Source organism: Strongylocentrotus purpuratus, unplaced genomic scaffold (genome assembly GCF_000002235.5).
Source record: "Strongylocentrotus purpuratus isolate Spur 01 unplaced genomic scaffold, Spur_5.0 spur5_scaffold_20, whole genome shotgun sequence".
NCBI lineage: Eukaryota > Metazoa > Echinodermata > Echinoidea > Camarodonta > Strongylocentrotidae > Strongylocentrotus > Strongylocentrotus purpuratus.
Genome location: NW_022145606.1, coordinates 3,858,125 through 3,881,010, shown reverse-complemented (window position 1 = coordinate 3,881,010; position 22,886 = coordinate 3,858,125). Strand labels below are relative to the sequence as shown.

The following is a 22,886-nucleotide window of genomic DNA, read 5'->3' as shown; positions in this document are numbered from 1 at the left end:
GATTTGGATAGGGCAATAATCAGAGGTGAAAGGGCAGTTCTTGTAGGCCTCCTGAAGATTTGGGACTCAAAATAGATTAAAAAGGGTATTTATGAGAATATATTCTTATAGTCCTATACGTAGGCCTATTCGCATGGCATATTTAAATGTATTTTCACTTTTATGATTGTTCATTATGGATATGTATGCATTGTATACTTCCTTATAGAAATTGTATTTTCTTAGTTCTCATCGCCCTCGTCATTTGCCTGTCATATTGGCAATCGAGACACACCCTCCCCCTCTTCCCTTCCCCCTCCCATTTGCACCCCCTCCAGAGGAAAATGCAAGAGGGGGGAATTCCCGCCATGAAGTCGGTTACTATCCGGCATAATTGTTAAATACTGTTTTTATCTCCAATCCATTTATATTTGGTTCTTAGAATGAGACATTTAATGTATTTTCTATAAATATAGCATGAATTGGTTTGTTAGCTCAGTATTATTGGCAAGAAAATCATGATTTTAAGTGTTTCACCACACAAATACACAATTTGCAGCATATGGGACCGAATAACTAAAAACAGTTTTTGAACGAGCCTGTCAATAACGTCACCACACCCATGGCGATTTACCCAAAACCTGTAGAAGTATTCATGTTCTTTTATTCATTTAATGAATTACCATTTATTAGTACGATTGGTATAAAGTTATTAGTACAATAATACAGTTGTAGTTGTAATACGTATTGAAACATTTAGTTTAAGACACATAATATCGAATATAATCTTGCTAAACAAGAACTTGATTTTTAATCGCTCAAAGGTAATGCATTGTAATGCGGTTTCACTTGACCGCGTACTGCACTATTACAGCAATCAATCTACCACTTCCCGTGGATTCTATGGAAGTGTAAAATACATCTTTTCACCAACGGCGCTTGTCTATCACCGTCAAAATGTTGCGTTTAACGCCATTTTAGGTAAATTACTGTTATATTTTGTTAGTATGAAGTGTTAAATATGTGCTAGTGATTGAATTATGGACTTTTTACTCCCGGAAGTCTGATATGCCGTGCATGTTTCATGTGTTGTAGAGTCTGCACAACCGGTGACTTATGCGCGCCACACAAATCATTGAACCGAACGAACAAGCCGATTGACAGTGTGTGTAGCGCGGCGAGGCCGGGGGGATGGATAGATAATGACTGAAAACGTACGAAGAAACGTGGGGTCAAAACAGAAAGCTAACTTATTAAGTTATGATCTAAGCATGTGTGTTTGTGTGCAGCTCTAGACTACAAATACTAATGCATGTATCTACTAAGTAGAGTGGAAGGAAACCCTTTTGTTTTAATTTAATTTTGTTTTACCTAACTCTAGATCTAGTCTCGACTGTCTTGACCAAGTCAGAACTTGGGTTGGGAGTCGTACGTAGTTGTCATTAGGGGCGCTGGTCCGAGAATAAGGATCGTTCGCATAAAGACGCTGGCGGCTGGTCCGAGAATAAGGATCGTCCGCGCAAAGAAGGATCGTCTTTGTAAATGCGGACTAGCTAATGATGCGGACAGGTGCATCCAAAAAAACAAGGATCATCCACATTTTGGCAGATGTTTATATTTCTGCTCCACGCGTTGGCTATGCCAGGGAATAATTTCCAGCCAAAAATTTGCATAGCAAATCTGCTACACAAAATAATTTTTGCATAGCAGTTGGATGAACTTGTATAGCAATTTTTTTTTCATGTTATAAATTACAGTGCAAAAACAATGACGTCACAACATCTGGTCATGAATGCATACTTACTACATTTTATGTACATTGATTCTGGTGTAATCTCCCAGCACTTTCTTCATACTCGATCCATTCCCTTTTCTGGTCTAAATCCTTAATCCAACCTTCCACAGTAACTACACGAATTGACACCATGTTTTGAAAATGACAAAAATATCGGTCCAACAATAAATCCAGAGACGAGTCGAGTCTTAAATCCAAATAAATCCAGTAACTTTGAATCGTATCGAGGGTAAACAACAACACGTAGTATTAGCTCGCACATGAGCGCGATTGAGCCTGCCCTGGATATATAATTAGTTCACCACGTGCGTGCATTGTTGTCTGCATCGCAACAACACTCACGGCTAAAAGGTGACCGTAGACACTCATCGCCGATAGTGCGCTATGTAGGTGTGTGTAGCTTCACGGTTAGAAAGTGACTGTAGTACGCTTAGCGCTCAGTGCTAGCCAGCCTGGCCTAGCCAAGCCTGCCTGGGATATATGGATCGGATATCGGAGCGTCGAGGGTGTATGTAGTTTGTGGATTGGCGGTCTGTGTATATGAATGTACGTTTCGCTTGCATCGCAGCAATTGCGATTCATGAAAAAAGATGCGTCGCAAATGGCTGAAAATACATCGCGAATTGCGATGCGATACCGGGAAAATTATTCCCTGTATGCAATAAAACAGATTCCGCGCTGATTTTCTGGATGCATTTTACATTGACTTTGTACAGAGTATAAATCCTTGTGAAGACCGACAACCCACAAAAGTAGATGTAGGGTGTCTGATCGCGCACCCGATGTTGTGTGCTAAAATTCTTCCCATAGAGATTACACGCATCCCTATGCAGTCTACGTGCATTGCGCGACCATGCAAAAAAAGTCAATTGTTTTTTTTCAAATCGAGATTCAAACCTTTATCTGTTGTGATCCTGAAGGTGATAATCAATGAATGAGGTGTCATATGAAAGAGCAGGTGAATTCCAATATTTCCAAAGGGGCATAGCCCCCGAAATTCTAAAAATATCTTGGTCAAAACAGCAATTTAAACATTGTGTCCTGGCTAACTCTGAGGTTTGTCACTTTTGAGATATGACGCCCCGATCGATAAGTAGTCCCAGTCCTAAGGAACAATTCTATGTGATTATATTTTCGCTAGCCCCCAGGGATCACAACTGATAACAGTTTCAAAATACCCTTCTCGCTATTTGGTGGATCAGCTAATTAGGGGGCGTGCGCTCCGCTCAGTCCAAACCATGGTTACATCGCGTAACATCTCCGCGCACGAACGAAAACCCAAATTCAATTACACATTATAGTGACTGAAATTATGGTTGGCAATTCCCTCGATAAACCCGGAAGTGAATACACGTTATAGTCAATGGCAATATCGCGGAGACAACGCACGTTGTCTCCGCGATATTGCCATTGACTACAACGTGTATTCACTTCCGGGTTCTACAGCGGGAATTGCCAACCATACTAGTCAATGGCACATATCGCGGAGACAGCGTGGCTCAAGCTGCAAGTCGCGCATTGGCTTAGCAACATGCGTACTATATGCATACGCTTGCATTTCGCGCGATACAGCTGTTTGTCTGAATTTAGCAAAACAACATCACTCTGCGTGGACGTCTTTTTCGTCGATTTTGACCAAAATGATATGAATATACCAGCGTTTTGGAGGGGCTGTAACTTTTGATAGAAACATTGGTGAGACTTGAAATTTGAAATGTATTATTCTGATAACATTTTTTTATTCAAATATCAAACAAAAATGGTGAAAAACGATCCCAAATTGAAAATTGAAAAATCGTTCAGACACCCTAGTAGATGATGAACTAGGGTTATTTTCTTCTGGGAATCCGTTTTCCGCATCTCCAGCGCGTGGTTTGGGAACCCGCAGAGTTCCGATAAAAGATAATGTCCACAAAAACGCGGACGATCCATTATTTGTTTGGATGCATTTTGTATACGTTTACGAGGATATCCTCGTTTGTGCGGACGATCCTCATTCTCGGACCAGCACCCCTACTGATCAACGCGGATATCCTCGAAAACGCCAACAAATCACGTCCTAAAATATAAGGATCGTCCGCATCTTTGCGAATGATCTTTATTTAGGTACGTGAAGAAAACAAATAAAATTCATTGAATCTGCATAAAAAAGTACCGTTTGAAAGAGCATGAAAAATACATCTAAGATAATACCAAGATCATCATGCATCACCCTCCAAGTAGGGCAACACATAGCGAAATAACGATAGTCTAATGTTTGAAAAAACACCCATTTTTGGTCCCCCTTAAAGGTTTACACCAGTTTTGGAAATGCCCCCCTCTCAAAAAATTAAATGGAAGCTCATAATAGTCCCATAATAGCTAGTTCTTCTATAGCGCTTTTCCGGACTGAAGGCCCTATCAAAGCGCTTTACAGATTTATATTATTACCTCGGTCATTGGATTCAGGCTTACCCGCACACAATGTATGCACATTCTCCACTCCCTTGGGAGCATTCCAGCCAGGCGTCATTTTTACAAGCGCACACTTGCTAATCTAAGCACATTAGCTTTAGCATCCTACCGGGTACCCATTTAACACCTGGGTGGAGAGTAACAAATGTAGATCAGTGTCTTGCCAAAGGACTTTAGTGCTGCGGTATACATCTTTTTGTGTACAGTACCGTACTTGTAACTTTACCATCGACTCCCGATTGTCCCACGCAAAGGACGCGGCAAAGGTCGCGGCAAAGGACGCGGTCAAAGGTGGTCTTGAGGGTTCCCTTTCTCTTTTTTACTATCCTAAAAGTGCAACGGTTATTGTTTGTTGCTACTCTCAGCTGGCCCCTCATGAAGAACCACACAAGTCAATGGAGGGTTGTGTGACAACTTGTGACTTTTTTAAACCCGCATTGGCAAGCAGCAAGATTCACAGCTGACGGCTTTGATACACACAAGAAGCAAAATTAAATGATAATCATTGAACAGTGTTTAAGACCCTTAAAATAAACGTCTAGTGAAGGAGACGGATGAACAGATCATTTAGCCTCCATGAATTTTTAAAAGAAAAGAAAGTTTTTACCCATGTACACTGTGTTTACAGTGTATGTACATATTTTGTTCAAAGACACTACATTTTATTAGAGCAACATATTATTAAAATAAAAATATTGTTATTGCCAATTTAAAGAACAAAATGTAATTAATTTAGCTCTTGTAAATCATTGTACTGAAATAGATAACTGGATTCAATTTTTCTTTGTACAAAACATGTTGCTATACTGAACATGTACAGTGTTTATAAATGCTCCTTTTGAGGACTCTTCACATACATGTAGATTGTAAACATTTCCTTACGAACGTTATTTATTCATGGCATTATATAAATTGTGGTGGGCAGCCAATGGCTGAATTGTTCATATTTTACAAGCAAATAAAAAAACATTAATTTATAAATACATTACAAATGGTCAAATTATATGTTTCAATGCAACCATGTATGGACAAAAATCTGTTCCGTCATAAATCAATAACAAAGAAAATAAAGGTTCATGACTACTCCTTTGAATAATAAAGAATAAATAAAAAATAATGGGACATGTGCATGTGTAAGCCTAAATTTTCTCCCGCCATAACATGCGTCATGTGAATACAGTAGCTTTTATGAATGGACGGCTGCTATACTGTGCATGTGGCCCTTGACACATAACCTTGTTACCTATCTAAGTTTTGTTTGTATATCCACACGTTTGAATGAATGAACTCTTCGCTTTATTAGCTTCTACTTTGAAAGGAAGCTCACCCAAGGCTTTTACTAGCCTTTATTCCAGGTGCTGGATATATTTGATGCGCATCATACATACACGTATTGCCTTTCAAAGGATGAGTAGATGTCTATAAAGTTAGTCCTTCATACATTTGCAGATTATTTTCTCTCTGAGTATAGTAGATGGCAGTGCTCAAGGATAATATGCACCTGGGACACATGGGGGACCACAATCTAATTCTTTACTCACAAAATTCTGATACTTTGATGTACCGTTAACAAATGAATTATTCATAACGTTAACAAGTTTTGTAATTTATTAAAGCTATAGTAATTTAAGATGGCGCCCATGTAAATATGATGTGAGCGCACAGCGCAGGCAGGGACGCAACAAAACATGCACATCTGAAAATATTGATGATGCAGTGTTTAAACGCATATTGAAATGGCAGCCTTAACCGTGAAGGGGTGTATAAGGGCATGCTCAACAGGGAAAAAAATAATATTTATTTTTCGGGGGCTACTTTTCAAGCTTGCCTGCATAAAAATAACACTCTAAAACTTGTTTTGCTTTGAACTCTGTGCAAATTTACGGGGGCTCTTTTCTGTTTTTCAGGGGCTCTTTTGGGCATTTCGGGGGCAAATTTGCCCTGAGCCCCCGCGTATTTATTTTTACTAATGCTGAATGTCTGTGACTGAGACTAGTCCGTAGTAATGATTCAAAGAGGGCGGGGCCCGAATGAAAGCAAATTACCCTCAATGAATAAACCACAAAGAATGCTGGTTTTTATGAAAGATTGAGTGCCTGCATTGTGCATGCTTACTCATTTGTAATACAATGGAGATTGTAGGCAATAGAGAGATTTTTCTCTTTGCAATTTGTATGCTGTAGACACCATTGCATTGTATCTATGAAGTTATCAATTTAGGGTGAGTTAAATGTACACTCTTTGCTACGATAATGTATTTGATGTATACGTGTACATGTAAGTGTACCTGTATTTATTTGACTCCTTTATTTGTGCTTATTTGAATGTGTTGAGACAAAAGCTTCTATTAAGTGTTCGGAGCCCTAAATTTTCAAAAAATTTGATGGCAAAATTTCAGTTATATTGTAGCATAATGTTCTCTCACCCCCCCCCCTCCTCTCTCTCTCTCTCTATAGTCTATATATAAAATCATGTTCTCTCACCCTCCCCCCCTCTCTCTCTCTCTCTCTCTCTCTCTCTCATGTTCTCTCACACCCCTCTTCCACCTCTCTCTTTCAGCTTGTCTTGTTCACATCGTGTCTATGCAGACAGGATACATGTTAATTCTGACACCTCATGATGAGTCTTTCTTTCTCTCTCTACCGTCATAGTGTCCTACAATTTGTACATGTAGTATCATAGTATCCTGGCCATGATCCATCACCACAACATTGATAATCATTGTGATCATTATAATAATAATAACTGCAATAATAATTTGTCGCTGTTTTCACGAAGTGACGGTAGTGAAAAATAATTGCATTCACTTTGCGTGACGATTTTCCTCACTACCGTCACTTCGTGAAAACAGGGACGAATTGTACTACAGTCAAACCTGTCTGTAAAGATGTTTCAATGATAAACTACATGTATTTTCAACGGAGACAAAACATGTGGTATTTGTAGACTGGCAGTCTTTCTATACAGGTGGTCACTCCAGCAGGTCTGACTGTATTAGTAAGGGTAGTATAGTAGTAGTAGTAGTAGTAGTAGTAGTAGTAGTAGTAGTAGTAGTAGTAGAAGTAGCAGTAGTAGTAATGATGGTGATGATAATGATTTATTTATTATTTTTGGAAAGTTTACTAGTATACATGTTTAATTATTTCTCCAATTTCTCTTTGAATTGCTGTTTGCTGTAGGTTTAGTGCTGATCAAACTGACTCGGTGTAAGGGTGTATGGTACACGGAGACCAAGGTTGAGGTACGTATAGCACACTTAAAGCCCCAGTGCACTACTAATAGCTACTTGCGCCCTCTAAAGAGCAAACAATGCCAAAGCGGTGTCCATTGGTTCCCCATGGTCCCCTTTTTCTGTAAATGTTAATTGAGAGCTGAGTTGATGAGATAACCACCTGTCAGTGACCATGCAGCGAGCTAACCTTGTACTTTGTAATAACTTTCGTAAATTTGTGTCTGAACAGAAAGGGGGCTAAGCTTAGCCTAGGACTATAGGTGGGGCTAAGACCCCCCTTTAATCTCACCTACACATTCTGATGGCAGGACGATCATGTCGTGTGTTGTGGGCTTTAGAAATCTCCACCTTGAAATAACTTGCACACCTCTACAGTGACCTATTGTTTGATTGGAACAAGAAGAGGGGTGGATGGTTCACTCTGTTTCTAAAGTAGCCCCCGAAAAATAAATATTAATTTTTTCCCTGGAACACAGAGTCTCTGTATCTAAACGGACAATGCGACGTAGAGCTTTGCATACTTGTAAAACTACACATAATGCTGGTACGTACTTTGAAATGGTATTTTAAAAATCAACAAAGCATTCAAAACTAAAGCGAAAACAGAAACTGTTAAAGGGAAATCCAACCTTGATAACAAATTACACATGTACATGTATTCTAGAAGAAAGACAGATCAGAGAACTAGACATGTGAAAGTTGAATTGATATTGGACGAGTGAGCTGCTTGCAAGAAGCTAAATGTACACTTTGCATGTACATGTACATGTATGTACCGTCGATGTCAGTCTTTTTATGACTAGCTCATGAGTTTGCCTGAATTAAGATTTTTTTTCTATTTAAAGCTTTTTACTTTTTCTTTCTTTCTTTAAAAACAAGGGGTTAGGGGATACCAATATGTATGATGAATTGATTCCAAACCGAAATGTATTCAGAACTATCTTAGTTTGAAATGTATTAGCTACCTGTACATACATGTACATTGTACATTGACACTTGTATTGTATCCAGCCATGTGAGATAATTATGTAATCTAATATTAATTGCTGGAGTAATAATTTGTTTATCTTTTACCAACAGGTCTGAAGCATCTTTCCTGAAGAAAGGGAAACATTGAAAAGAGATTTACGGTGGAAAATAGTTGAGCGCCACGGACCAAGCAGGCCCAGGGCTGTAGGTAGCTAGACTGTGAAAGGGGGAGTCTGGACTCCCACAAAACACTGTAACACCTACATGAAAGAGAGTAGAAGGGACCAGAGGCGATCGTGACATTCCTAAGAGGATTTGAAGGAGAGACTTTGACGTTGTTTGATACGCAGAAAGGAGAAAAAAAGACTCTTTAACGATGGGGAAGGTACTATCAAAGATCTTCGGAAAGAAGGACATGAGAATTCTCATGCTGGGCTTGGATGCAGCCGGCAAGACAAGTATCCTTTTCACAAAATACACTCAATTTATTTCATTATTTTTACAGCGAGACTGCACACTTGTAGGCAGCTTCTTCTTCTTCCATTTTGAGTACATGCCTCTTTACAGAGTATTGTCGTACTATACTGGTGTGTGCAGGTGGACCACTACACCGGGGTTTCCCCCCTACTCTTATACAAATAGTGCAGTGGGTTCTTAACGTGCAAAGGTAGTAACTCTTCTCTACACAGGGCCTCCATTTAACATCTTATCCGAGGGACAGAGCGTTTTCCACTTAACATAGCCTGTGTCTATGAACAAGGGGAGGGGCACATTAACACACAATGCAGGCTTCAATCATCCCCCTCAAAACAGCCAACAATGCCTTAGCGGTACCTGTTGATCCCCCATGGTCCCCTTTTTCTTATATCCCTCCTTGATCAACTAGTGCAGATATGGTTTAATTAATTTTGATTATTTAATTTTGAAGGGAAAATTTCAGATCAAAATACTGTATTTTAAAGTGGTTTTCTCTCAATGATCAATAATTTAGTTTTTGAAAACAATAGAGGGGGTTAGTAAAACACTACCTGTTACCTATTTCAAATCAAAAGAAAAATTGACAATGATTTTGCTAATCATGAATATTTTGCTACCATGCTTTTAGGAAAGATTTCAATCATGTTTGTTTTACAACAACATTTTCGCCCTTTTACAAGTTTTGAGATTTTTGCCGCGTAAATCCATGCAACACCCCTTTAAAAGACCAGATGCACTAGTTTGGCCAGGAGGGATTAGACCTCACTGCATGGTCACTGGCAGGTGGTTATCTCATCAAATCAGCTCTCAGTTAACTAATGAAAAAGAGGGCGCAAGTACATGTGTAGGTATAAGTAGTGCAATGAGCCTTTAAATAGCCTCTAAACTACATGCACAATGTTGCTAGCATGCTACGCCGTTGGGCACATGTCAATTATTTGTTATCTTGATCACTCACTGTAAGTTTCATTGGATTCTGTGAGATTCTATTTTCTATATATTTACCAGAACTCAAGATTATATTGTTTATACAGTATACAGTACATGTATGACTGTGTATTGAGCACTTCCCTACTATGATAGCATGCGTCAGTCATGCATGCAATCATAGTGTACTGAATGAACTAGGGTGTCCTTACTGTGTGAAGTACTATGCATCATGGATAAGACAGTTCCTCATTTTCCTGCAGTAATTAACACAGGAGATTCAATTAGGCATGAGTAGGGCTATCCCCCTTTGTAGTGTTCTAGGCTCGGTGTGTATGCAGTACTCAGGGGTTTGGTGTCGGCACTCTGGTACATGTGGCTGCTATGCAGTATGTAGAAGAGAGTTTTAATACATGCACATGTACATGTATGTGGGGAAAGAAAGCTACTTCTACATGTATCTTTACTTGTGTGTGATGCATGGAGAGAGAGAGAGAGAGAGAGAGAGAGAGAAAGAAAAAAAGAGAGAGAGAGATAGATAGAGAGAGGAAAGGGGGGGGGGGGAGATAGAGAGAGGGGGAGATAAAGAAAGATAGATATAGAGAAAAAGATGTAGAGCGGGGGAGATAGAGAGAGAGATAGAGAGAGAGATAGAGAGAGAAAGAGAAATATAGATAGAGAGAGGGGGATGGGGGGGGGGGGGGGAGAAGGGGAGCGAGGGAAGGGGTGGGAGAGACAGACAGACAGAGAGAATAATAATATTATTTCCAGAGTAATTATTTCTGTATGCACATTCCCTTATGCACAGTATGTATTAGTGATCGCTTGACGATTCATATGGCATCATTTAATCTCTTTTTTCCTTCTAAAAAGATAGGGAAATCTGACCTTTGAGTTTTACCTGTACATGTACATGTATGTACGTGTACTGTGTACATTGTATAGACTATGAAGGTGAGTGTTAGAGAGAGAAAGAGAGAGAGAGGGGGGGGGGGGGAAGACACACAGACAGACAGATAGAGAAAGAGAGAGAGATAGAGACAAAGACGGATAGACCGAGAAGGGGGGGGGGGGGGGGGGAGGGTGACGAGACAAATAATGAGAAAACCAGAGAAGGATCGTTTGAAAACGAGTTTGAGAGAGGATAAAGAAAGATAGACAGACATGAGTGGGGGGGGGGGGTGAAAGTGAGGGTGGTGGAGTGAGAGATAGAGGAAGAAGACAATAATTACAAGGAAAACCAGAGGGAGATTGTTTGAGAAGGAGTTTGAGAGAGAAAGAGAGGGAATGAGAATAGGGATGGGCAAAAATGAGCACTTGAAAGAAAGAAAGAGAGAGAGAGAGAGAGAGAGAGAGAGGGTGCAGTGTCAAGAGAAGGAGAGAACCAAGAAATGGAATTGGGGGAGGGGGTTTAGAATTCAAATATTGAGCAGTAGAGAAACTGTTAGACAAGAAAAGAGGGGGAGTGAGAAAGAGTGAGAAAGGCAGAGGTGAGATAGCGAGAGAGAGAGAGAGACAGACCGACAGGGAGTTTGAGAGAAAGAGAATGAGAGGGAGTGACTGAGTTGGAGAGAGTAGGAAGGAAGTGGGTGAGAACACACTTGAGAAGGAAGGAAATGAAGCAAATAGAGTACATATTACCGTGTCAAGTGTTCATGACCGACCGTACTTCATTATGAATGCAGTCTTTATGACCTTGTTCACACTCACAAAATTCATCATCAAACTTTATGTACATGTACATGTACATTGTTCATGAAAACCATAGAAATACGTGTACGATTATTATTATTTTGTGTACCGGTAAGTACCTGCTTAAGTGACGACATGTATAGCAAGAGCACAAAAGATGGTCTTTGTAGACAGGTTACATGTTTCAATGAGAAAAACATTTTCAAGGGAAACTAAAAATGTCTTGGTAGTCAGGTGGTCCTTGTAGACAGAATATTATCTTTTTTTAACAATTAACCTGTACTTGGCAGTACTTATGACACTCATCCAAACTCTATCATTCTTTCTATTTTTTTTTGTGCGCCTCGAAGTAGCATTGTCTAGATACATGTAGACGGCGCTATATAAATGCCTATTATTATTATCATTATTATGGTCAATAAAGCAGGTTTGATTTTTTTAAGAAAAGCGCAGTAAACTTGGTAAGGCTTGTTCGGGTATGGAGCTGTAAACCATGCACAGACGTACCTCAAGATTTCCATATTTAAATCAAAATTGTCTTCATGAAACAGCACAAGTTTGCAAGGCACATTGAACAGTGCTCTGTCTAGTTGAGTGAGTCACAGCCTATTTTTAACAATTACAAATAAAGGCACATGTATGGTTTTATGGATGTTTTAATGGGAAGTCCCTCCCAGCTTGCCAACATTGCCAGCTTCCCTGTTTAAATGCAATAGAGTGTGTTTACACAACTAGAAATATTCAAACAAACATGTTGAGAGTTGTGAAGTACACTGTATATCAGGTAAATGTAGATTTGCTACAAACTCACTGATAATGTACATTACATACAAGTACATTGTAAATGTAGTTAGTTGTACTGGACAAAAATGACAGTGTGTGTATTTGAAATCTATTTATGAAAGTAAATTTGTCTTACATTTGTCCATGTTGATAAACAAAATGTGCTCCGTTTCCTGCTAGAGAATCGAAGAGTCATTGTATGTTTCTACAATGTCATTTATAAATGTTTTCAAGTCTGCTATTTTTGTCAAGTTAATGCGGGGTTCAGGTTCCATGCTGCATTGGTGTAGATACAATGTGCAAGTATGGGCAAAAGGGCACCCCCCAAAAAATATAAAAAGGGGAGAGGGATGGCTGAAATTAACGAAGCTTGTACAGAGTGTGGTGTAGTGCCCTTTTACAGTACATGTCAAGGAATGAGCTCTTTAAGTGGTCATGGTGCTTCACTGTTTAAGACTCTATCAAGAGAGGAAATTGAAGATTTAGCTTAACGTGAAGTTGTCATATTCTAAGCTACTCAAAAGAGATGATCACAATGACTCACTTATCTTATACATCAGATCAGGTCTGCATAGTTAAGTGATTAGTACGTGTAGTACAGTACATGATTAATATGTGCACAGTACAATGTACATCGCAATGTACATCACTTGGCTTTCAATAGATAAATGAGTTCTAGATGAGTTATCAATAACATGTTACAATATTAATCTGTTATTTATAATAAGGCTGTGCACAACAGTGCAATGAGGTACCGAGTACACTCCCAGGCTTACACTCGAATATTCGGAGCCCATGTTTTTATATAATTTTTTTTGCCACCACCATACCACTGGAGCAGTATTCCAAGTCCATCGCGGAAAACGCATGCAATTTTACTTCGAGTTGCAGTTGAAGGTGCTGATTTAATAATAATAATAACAGTAAACAATGCTGTTTTAAAAACCAAAGATGGCAGAATGATCCATTTTCCTTCGAGTCCAAACAGAAATCCGGACATTTGGTCCCAGTTTCTGAATGGTGAGTTTGACAGTGCTTGAGTTGGGGAACATTTTTACCGACGGTACCATGCCAGCGGCAGGCGCTCTCCCTGGCACGGCTAAGCGTCGGCCTGGACAGTGCCAGGTGACGGGGATTTATTTATTTATTTGTATTTTATTTATTTTTAATTTTTTTTTTTTGCGGCCGAATATTCGAGTACGAGAAATCGTACTCGAGTAGTTTTCAACCGTGCAGGTACTCAAGCATTCGACTACTCGTCGCAGCCCTAATTTATAAGCTACTGAAATCATGGCAGTTGATTGGCTGAGAGCAAATTTGTCATAGATATTTAGCATTTGTTATTGATAACAAGTTTTATGTGATATACATGTTGTATACACAAGTACACGTACTGTACATTGTACATGTATACATCACATAATAATGTACTATGAGTACTGAGCCCTGTTTTGTAAAACAAGTGGACAGAAAGTATTTTGTACATTGTCTACAGTGTGTACAATGTGCATGTACTGTACATCTAACATTGTCAGAATGTGGTTTACTCCTTGCAACTATTCAATAGATTTGTAACCTGCGTGTAAATTAATTTGTGAAATAACGACTGAAATTCATCCATTTAACGATGCTTAGTACAGTACTTTCCTGCTCTAGTTTCAGTTGCGTACTACCTTCAATAATGGCATTGCACTTGCGCACGTTACACACTTTCAAAGCATGTGAACAAATATGTACTGTATGCGTTATCTACAGTTGTGCTCAAAATTGATTAAGCTCATGAGTGTAATATTTCACACTGTTTGTAGCTAACATCAGATTTGTTATAGCAACAAATAAGCAAACAATAAACAGGAAGTACCAATGATACATGTAGCTTTTTACTAATGAAGAATTTAGAAAATGTATGTTGTTTTCCATAAGGTGCACTTGCACATGTGATAGTTAACAAACTTTCAAAGCATGTGTACACTACAGTTGTGCTCAAAATTAATTAAGCTCATGAGTCCAATATTTCCTAATGATTGTAGTCATTGTAACATCAGAATTGTTATAGCAACAAATAGGCAACAGATATGCAGGAAGTACTAATAATAGCTTTTACTAATAAATGAAGAATTTAGAAAAGTACCGGAATGTTATTTTCCATAGGGTATGGATAATTATGAATACAACTGTACAAGTACCGTATGTAACGTACTGTACGCACGCTGAGTATAAGAACATGTTGAGCTGTTGATGAACAAGTTTACAAATTAACTGTGAAGTGTACGATGTACATGTACAATGTACATGTACAGGGGGAAAATACAGACCTGGGGGGGGGGGGGGTGTTTCACAAAGATCCTAAGTAGAACTTAACAATAAGTTGGACTTAAAAATTATGGACAGCCATTGGAGCCTTAAAATGAAATATATTCAAAAGCAGATATTCAAGTATTTTAGACTTTTTATGAATTCCACATCTAGAACATGAAGTCTCCTTGATGATAGAAACTATGAATGATTTAAATCAACATTTTATGCCTTTCAAAATAACTTTTACAAAATATTTTCAAAGATGCTAATGGCTTTCCATAAATTTTAAGTCCAACTTAGAATTAAGTTCGACCAGGGACGTGATAGAGAAGGACTGGAATAAAGCCGCTCTCCTTTGACCCCATGCTCCAAGCCGCCGAAAAGTTATGCGCTAATCTGCAACTGTTGACCAGGTGGTGAGATAAAAGAGCGCATGAAATTTCAGGAGTTAGAATTCCTACATCAGGAAATGGTATCACTGCAACTGTTCGCTGTCCCTTCCAATGATTTCTCATCCATTGTTGAATGTGTAAAGAGTAGAACAAGCGAACACAAACTTGTGTACTTTCATCCTTTTTTAAACTTGAAAAATACAAAAAACACGCGAAAACACGCATTAGCAAACTTAATGTTATTGAAGATTGTAAACCATGGATCAAATAACGGGACATTAAAGCATGCACAAATTAGCGCATCATCCTAAAATATTGAGTTTTTGACAGGATGTAATTTTTCTTTTACCATCTCTGGCACACAAATTAAAGGAAGGACGGAGTTTTAAATTTGAAAATTTGTTTGATGCACTATTCCCAATAAAATCCCCATATAAAGTGTTTGATTTACACTGAAATTTTGCCGGTAATTTAATATTTTGTAATAAATGTAAAACTGGTGCCTGGCTTCCGAAAGTCCCCGCAGTGGAAGCGCGGTTCGGAGCATGGAACTTCAAAGCCAAGTGGAATGTTACACATCCCATTGTTACGCTTTAGAACTCAAGAATGCGTTTGAATAAATTACAAGAGTTTCGCCTCCTTTTCTTTCACCTCCCTGGTTCGACTTAGGATCTTTGTGAAACACCCCCCTGTACATGTATGTAGATTAAGGTTACAGTTAACACCTGAAATATTCATACCCCTTGTTGATTTGATTTAAAAAATCAATTATTTTTAAAATGCAAGATTGAAGAGTTGAACTACATGTAGTTGAATTTGGGCCTTTGTTGAAAATGAATCGGGACAAATCAATTTTTAACATATTTTAAACATTACAAAACTTAAGGGTATGAATAATTTAGTTATTACATTGTAATTCTGTTTACAGGAGTTCATAAATCTCTTATTATTGGTCTGAAAATCCAATTTATTTCAAGCTTTCACCGTTCTGTATGTACCCGTATATTCTGTCTGATTCAATATTGAGTTATTGACCAGTCTTCCTTTCACAGCCGTGTTATAAATATAAACTCGGACTTGGTTCAATCAGTCACGACTATCATAACTCTAAACTCTCTTATTATTGGTCCGATTTATTTGAAGCTTTCACCATTCTGTGTACCTGTATGATTGAGTGTTTACCTTAACCAGTGTTCCTTCCTCAGCGGTGTTATAAATATAAACTCGGACTTGGTTCAATCAGTCACGACTATGTTCTCTAAACTCTCTTAATATTATTGGTCCGATTTATTTCAAGCTTTCACCATTCTGTGTACCTGTATGATTGATCAATGAGTGTTTACCTTAACCAGTGTTCCTTCCTCAGCGGTGTTATATAAACTGAAGCTGGGTCAATCAGTCACAACCATCCCAACGGTGGGCTTCAACGTAGAAACAGTCACATTCAAAAATGTCAAATTCAATGTATGGGTAAGTATCAGAAAACACTATAATTATGTTTATTGAAATATGATGAAGGTGGTGGTGGTGGTGGTGGTGGTGGTGGTGGTGGTGGTGGTGGTGGTGGTGGTGACGGTGATGGTGATGGTGATGATCATAGTGATGACGATGATGATTGTGAGGATGGCTGTGGTGATGATGATGATGATGATGATGATGATGATGATGATGATGGTGGTGGCGGTGGTGGTGGGGGGGTGGTTGTTGTGGTGATGATGATGATGATGATGATGGTGGTGGCGGTGGTGGTGGTGGCGGTGGTTGTTGTGGTGATGATGATGGTGATGATGATGATGAAGGTGATGATGATGATGGTGGTGGTGGTGGTGGTGGTGGTGGTGGTGGTGGTGGTTGTTGTGGTGATGATGGTGATGACGATGATGAAGGTGATGATGATGATGGTTGTGGTGGTGATATAGTTGGTGATGAGGATAGATGACAATGATGGTGATGATAGAAAATAATAATGGCTAATGTAAATTTTGTGATATTGATAACAATATTATTGATAGTAATAATAACGATTTCTAAAATAATAGTAATAATAGTTAATACTACAACTACTATTTCTTGACACCTTATAATAATGATAATAATGATGATGATAATAATCTTTCACAACTACAGTAACAATGTTTTCTTTATGAGTTTCAAGCAATATAGCTACAGTCTGAACACAGCCTGGTTGCAACAAGGTTTTGTTCCTGTATGTTTGATCCAAATTGAGGCACAAGGAAATGTAAATGCCATACTTGTAATGCATATTATTGTAATGTATATGTTTATTTTCGTTAGTGCCAGAAAGATTCCTGCTCATTTTCTTTCCAATGGAATGATTTCTGTATGCACATTCCCTTTTCACAGGAAGTAACTGATCGCTTGACATATGGCATCATTTAACTTTAAAAAAAAGCTACAGAAATCTGACCTTGTGATTTACTGGTATGTACATTGTAATATAGACTATGAAAGCAAAGTATGCAGAATCGAGGCGATACACCACTTAAAAACAAATCAAAACCAAATATGAAAATTAACCTGTCTTTCTCTCTCTCTCTCTCTCTATCTCTCTTTTTTCTCTTTATCTCTTTCTCTCTCTCTCTCTTTCTCTCTCTCTCTCTCTCTGCTGAATGTTAGTGGTCCAGATAATCTAACTTGTATGGAGGTGTTACCCAATGTTTACCTAGTGCCAGACTATTCTGCTTCTATTCAATTTTTTTCTAGGATGTTTATGGTCAAAATAGCCTCAGACATCATGTTCATCTTCTTTTCTTTTGCAGGATGTTGGTGGTCAAGATAAAATTCGGCCTCTATGGAGGCATTATTACACAGGAACACAGGGGTTGATCTTCGTAGTAGACTGCGCCGACAGGGATAGGATAGACGAAGCAAGGCAAGAGCTCCATCGGATAATCAATGATAGGGAAATGAAAGAAGCTATCATCCTCATCTTCGCCAATAAACAAGACCTTCCAGATGGTAAGAACTCTAACTGTTACTGATCACCGGACCATTTGGTTCTTTTTCACCCTTTTTACTATCTTGTCAGTTTTCGCCCCTCATTTCTTTTTCTTTTCATCTTTTTTGTCTTCACTCGCACTTTTTCCTATTACTCACCGTTATCTTTTTTCTCCCCCATTTTACTTTCTTTCGCCCTTTTACTTTTTATATCTTGGCCTTTTTTCCTCACCTGCCCGTTTATCTTTTTCTCCCTTTTTTACCATCTCTTGCCCTTTTTATTATGCTGTTTTTGAGCCAATATATTATGGGTAACACCCTGAAGTGACTGCTAACCAATGATGAGAACCAAACAAAAGCTAACATTCTGTGGTGTCATTTCTGTTTGGCTTTCACAAATTAGAAATAAAAACTGAACTCCTAATTTTTGTAACATGAAGCAAGTGACATAATAATAATAATAATAACTATTTCTTATATGGCGCTTTTTCAGGAGGGCCCTATCAAAGCGCCTTACAGATATATATACTATTACCCCGGTCATCGGATTCAAGGCTTACCCGCACACAATGTATGCACATTCTCCACTCCCTGGGGAGCATAGATGCATTAATACCTATGTGCTGTTTCTCTTTCCCTCTCTGCAGCCATGAAGCCCATTGAAGTCCAAGAAAGACTAGGCCTCACCAAGATCAGGGACCGGAACTGGTTCGTTCAGCCTGCCTGTGCGACGTCAGGCGAGGGCCTTCTAGAAGGGTTAACATGGCTAACATCTAATAATAAACCCTGATCTGATGCAACACAAATATATATATCAACAAAAAAACAAGAAAAACTAAAGTCTGCCTACTTTTTCTTAGCCTAGCTTCCAGCAGGAGGATATTTTCCGTCACATTCTCTCCCCTATTGTACAGTCTAGCTTTTCGTTGCACCGCCCTCGCTAGTCAAAGGATGTTTTTGGAAAGACTTCAACATGTTTTGCTAGTCAGGGGTAATCGGTAGCGACAAATAGCTAAAGGGGTGTGAGATTGTGAGAAAATAATGATCTTCTTGTATGGAAACTAGGCTAACTATACCTTCTTGTAATCTTATATAAATAAAGACAATTTTTTAATAAAAAGATTTGTTTATACTTAGATGATTCAGTAGAGTTAATTCTCAGAAAATGAATTTTTGTTGTTGTTACAATGTGTATATTAATGCTCAAGATACTGTTCGCCTGTATGTACAAATCTCCCATATTGGTTTTGGAAAAGAGTTTCAATGTAAGGCCTGTTTACACATGGTGTGTCTGTTCAAGCGATTTCTTTTACGTTTCAGCGAATGTCAATTGGGGATGAAGCACAGTGCAGTAGGCAACAATGGTATTACATGTACGGACTACCCATCTGTGTGTTAAACGATGCAGAAATGTGACAAGCTTGGCGCGCACTATACGATCCATCTGTATGATCTGACTTTGAAAGAATTTGTGATAGCAAATGTTATGAACGTTCACACATGTAAAATCTTACTGAGCGAGGCTCTCATATCATTGATGAATTCAAAATTTCAAGGGATTTCAGGCTCCCTTGGACGGGAAATGCTAAATGGCGTAGAATCATACAAACGTCAAACTGGCTATTGGCTACGATTTGACGCAGTTTTGGTTTTATTTCGACTTGAAATGATACACACAAATTCCAAGTTGATTATTTGGCACCTAAATCAGAAAGGAGATAATACAATTCTAATTTCTACAAGAAATTGATTTGCAGTTGGATCGTATAGTTTGCGTTGAGCTTTACTAAAAAGAACACAATTCTGCCGGGTTTACGGAGTTGCATGTGAACTAGTCTTGTGGTGACTTTGCAGAGGTTTATTGTAATCGGACCTACCTTGCAGTGCCTATGTTGCAATAAAACCTTACATTTTCTCAATAGAGTACCGTAGTGTGATGTCATACTGGCTAATTTGTCAAGGTTGCTGGTTCCAAACAATTTTGTGCTAAACAATGGTGGGGTGATCACACCAGCCTCAAACAGTAAATCGGCCCTGCTCCATCCCGTTGCTTAAATTATTGGGGTGAACCTCATGCGCAGGCTCCGTTGTTTGGAACCAGTAACCTGGACGACGAGTGAATATGATGTTAGCACTTCGGTACTGTCTTACTTAAGCCAAAAGCTCTGAAGATCCCACCAAGGTGTTACAAATGTGGTGTTTGGTGCTTAGGCAGTTATTAAGCACATTCAAACTATTCCTGTGTTAGAGATCCTGAATTCATTTTATGGTTTTTGTGCAGTGTTAGCACCTGATGAGGTGTTTGCTTAGCACCAACATACTCCATTACACCTGTATTGAAATCCATCAGTGCATTAATGACTGAATATTAGCACCTAGTCTTGGTGTCAATGTAAATCCTTTTCAATCGCTTGAGAAGTTTCAAAGAATTAGTTTCTCGCTGCAAAAAGGACAAATTAATTTGACAGTATTTTAGTAGGCAGAGTATGAATTGCATTGCTGCTAAACCGACATGTACATGTATTAGTACATGTCATTAGTTCAAAGTTCAAAGCAGTTGCTTGATGTGCACTTCTGTTTCACCCTCTTCTTGATATCATGTGACTTGTCATGTGATTTAACCATCAGATCACATGACCAAAGTTGTCACATGCTACTTGCCTTTGTATTGTTGTAATGTACATTGGCTTTATGCAATCCTCCTAGAGAGACTGGATAGTAGTTGTTTCGCAACCCCTAGGGTTCTGCCGGAAAGTTTCTCAATGATCCTCGGTGCTATGGGAAACAATCGCTCGTGTCGTGTTCAAACGATTCCTAGTTACTGGTAATAATTTAAAAATATGATAGAACATTTGTGCTATACCACAAGTCAATACTAGCTATTAAAACTAATATTAAACATCTTTCCTGTACCAATGGTTGATATAGATGGCGATGAAGAATTAACAAAATGCAAGTTTTTGCTTGGGCTGAGCCTTAAAGCCACACTGTCCTACTTGTAGCTACTTGCTCCCTCTATATAGAAAACAATGCCTAACCGGTGACCACTGGTCTCCCATTATCCTCTTTTTCTAATGTTAATTGAGAGCTGAGTTGATGAGAAAACCACCTGTCCAGTGACCTTGCAGGGTGGTCTAATCCCTCCTGTAAACTAGTACAGATGTGCTTTAACAAATATGCTCTCAGCCAATCAAATGCATGGATTACAGTAGCTTATACCAGTTATTGCATCTTGCCATTGATAACAAGTTTCATGAAGCAAGGGTGGGCCTTAAAACAATTAAATTAAAATCAACTATTGATTCATATCTCCTGATTACATAATAATCAATGTATGGCAGGCTTTGTAAATGTAAAACGGGAGAAAAATTACATTTTTATTATTAATCTATGCATGTACAGGCATTTTGACTTACCTATTAATTTTCTTCTATATACTCCTTAGCACTAATTTGTATCTATTTCTTTTATTTGAAAAAGTGCTAATATCTGAATACATTTGAAAGATAATTCCTTCTTTTTTTTTAAATAAAAAGACTATCTGGGACAGTTTGCATTGAGTACATGTATTTATATTTTCTGAGTTATTTCAAAACTTGTCCAGGCTTTGAGAATTCTGTTAGAAGATGTAGTTACCCAACGATCAAGGCATTCACAACAGTATATCTTTTCAAAATGAACATATCTTTGTTAATTATTTTAGTAAAAAAAGTGTGAAATTAAATTTCACGTCTGTTAGGCATTATTTTCATTTGCAAAACAGTTGTGATGTAATTCATTATTCTTTCTACACATTATCAAAGCTCATCTGTACATTATTTTAGTTAAAATAATAGTTTTACAAAATTAACTCACTCAGGCACATTTCATCCTCAAAGGCACCCTTGTGTCTGCTCAACACTTGTTATCCTGGGCCCCTTTTCACAAAACTTTTCATCAATGACAAATGACAGTTTATGTTAATACAAGCTACTGAAATCCTTGCTCCTGATTGGTTATCAGCAGATTTGTCACTGATTTTTGTCATTTGTCATTGAAAAAGGTTTTGTGAAACAGGGCTCTGGACTTGGCCCTGCTGATGTATGCAATATGTGGGACTAGGCTAATGTTTCCAATGTAGACACCTATGCAGTGAGTTGATATTTGTTTAATGACTTATCGGCCCTTTCTGATTGAAACACAAGTTCTGCAGCTTCCTCAGGAAGTTCATACATGCTAAAGCTAAACAAGAGAGGTTTTGTGAAGTCAGCTTGATGATGTGGTAGTCATGAAACAACTGTTCAAATCCAGCTAATTTGTGAAAGCATTAAACCTATATCTGCGTTTATATAATGCCCAGAGTCAAAAATCTTTGTAACGGTTGTTAGACCGCTGGTTGGAATGGAGTAAAGGCTTGTCAGATGTGGCGCTGTAAACACCTCAGAAATGAGCCCTCGTGTTTTAAATGGATGGTAAATGCGCACAGTAAAGGACTTGAGCGTATATTCACTGGGCTCTGTGTTACAAGATACAGAAAAGGAAAGCTTGTTACACTTTGTGTCATTAGATAAAAAAAACGCAGCGGTATTGCTGCATCATTTTAGCCCAAGAATTAAAGCAGAGAAAACCTAATGCAGCATTCAATGTTGTAGCCGTTAGGAATGTAGAAAACAAAGCTTTTTGTATTGCATGCACTCGTGTATGGGAACAGTCCAAGTCATATACCACAGGGCTGTCTCCATGGCTTAAGTTTATTCTTCCATTGTGTATTGTTATGGAGTTATATCCACGGACATGAGTCCAAGCGTTACCTCTCAGTGCGTGAGGAAAGATGCATCTTTGAAACAGGGGGGGTGTTTCACAAAGATTCTAAGTCGAACTTGTTCTCTAAGTTGGACTTGAATATTATGGACAGCCATTTGTAGCCTCATAATGAATTATATTCAAAAGC

At 38.4% G+C, this 22,886-nt stretch overlaps 1 protein-coding gene across 1 annotated transcript; it reads left to right on the top strand.

The window, feature by feature from the left end:
- Positions 1-830: 830 nt before the first annotated feature.
- Positions 831-21,797, top strand: LOC115918858 (ADP-ribosylation factor 6). The gene is made up of 6 exons (XM_030992640.1): positions 831-960; positions 7,408-7,469; positions 8,541-8,887; positions 16,365-16,468; positions 17,779-17,977; positions 18,604-21,797. Exons 3-6 carry the CDS (start codon positions 8,806-8,808, stop codon positions 18,744-18,746), a joined length of 528 nt encoding a protein of 175 aa, XP_030848500.1. The 5' UTR covers positions 831-960; positions 7,408-7,469; positions 8,541-8,805; the 3' UTR covers positions 18,747-21,797.
- The last annotated feature ends 1,089 nt before the right edge of the window (positions 21,798-22,886 follow it).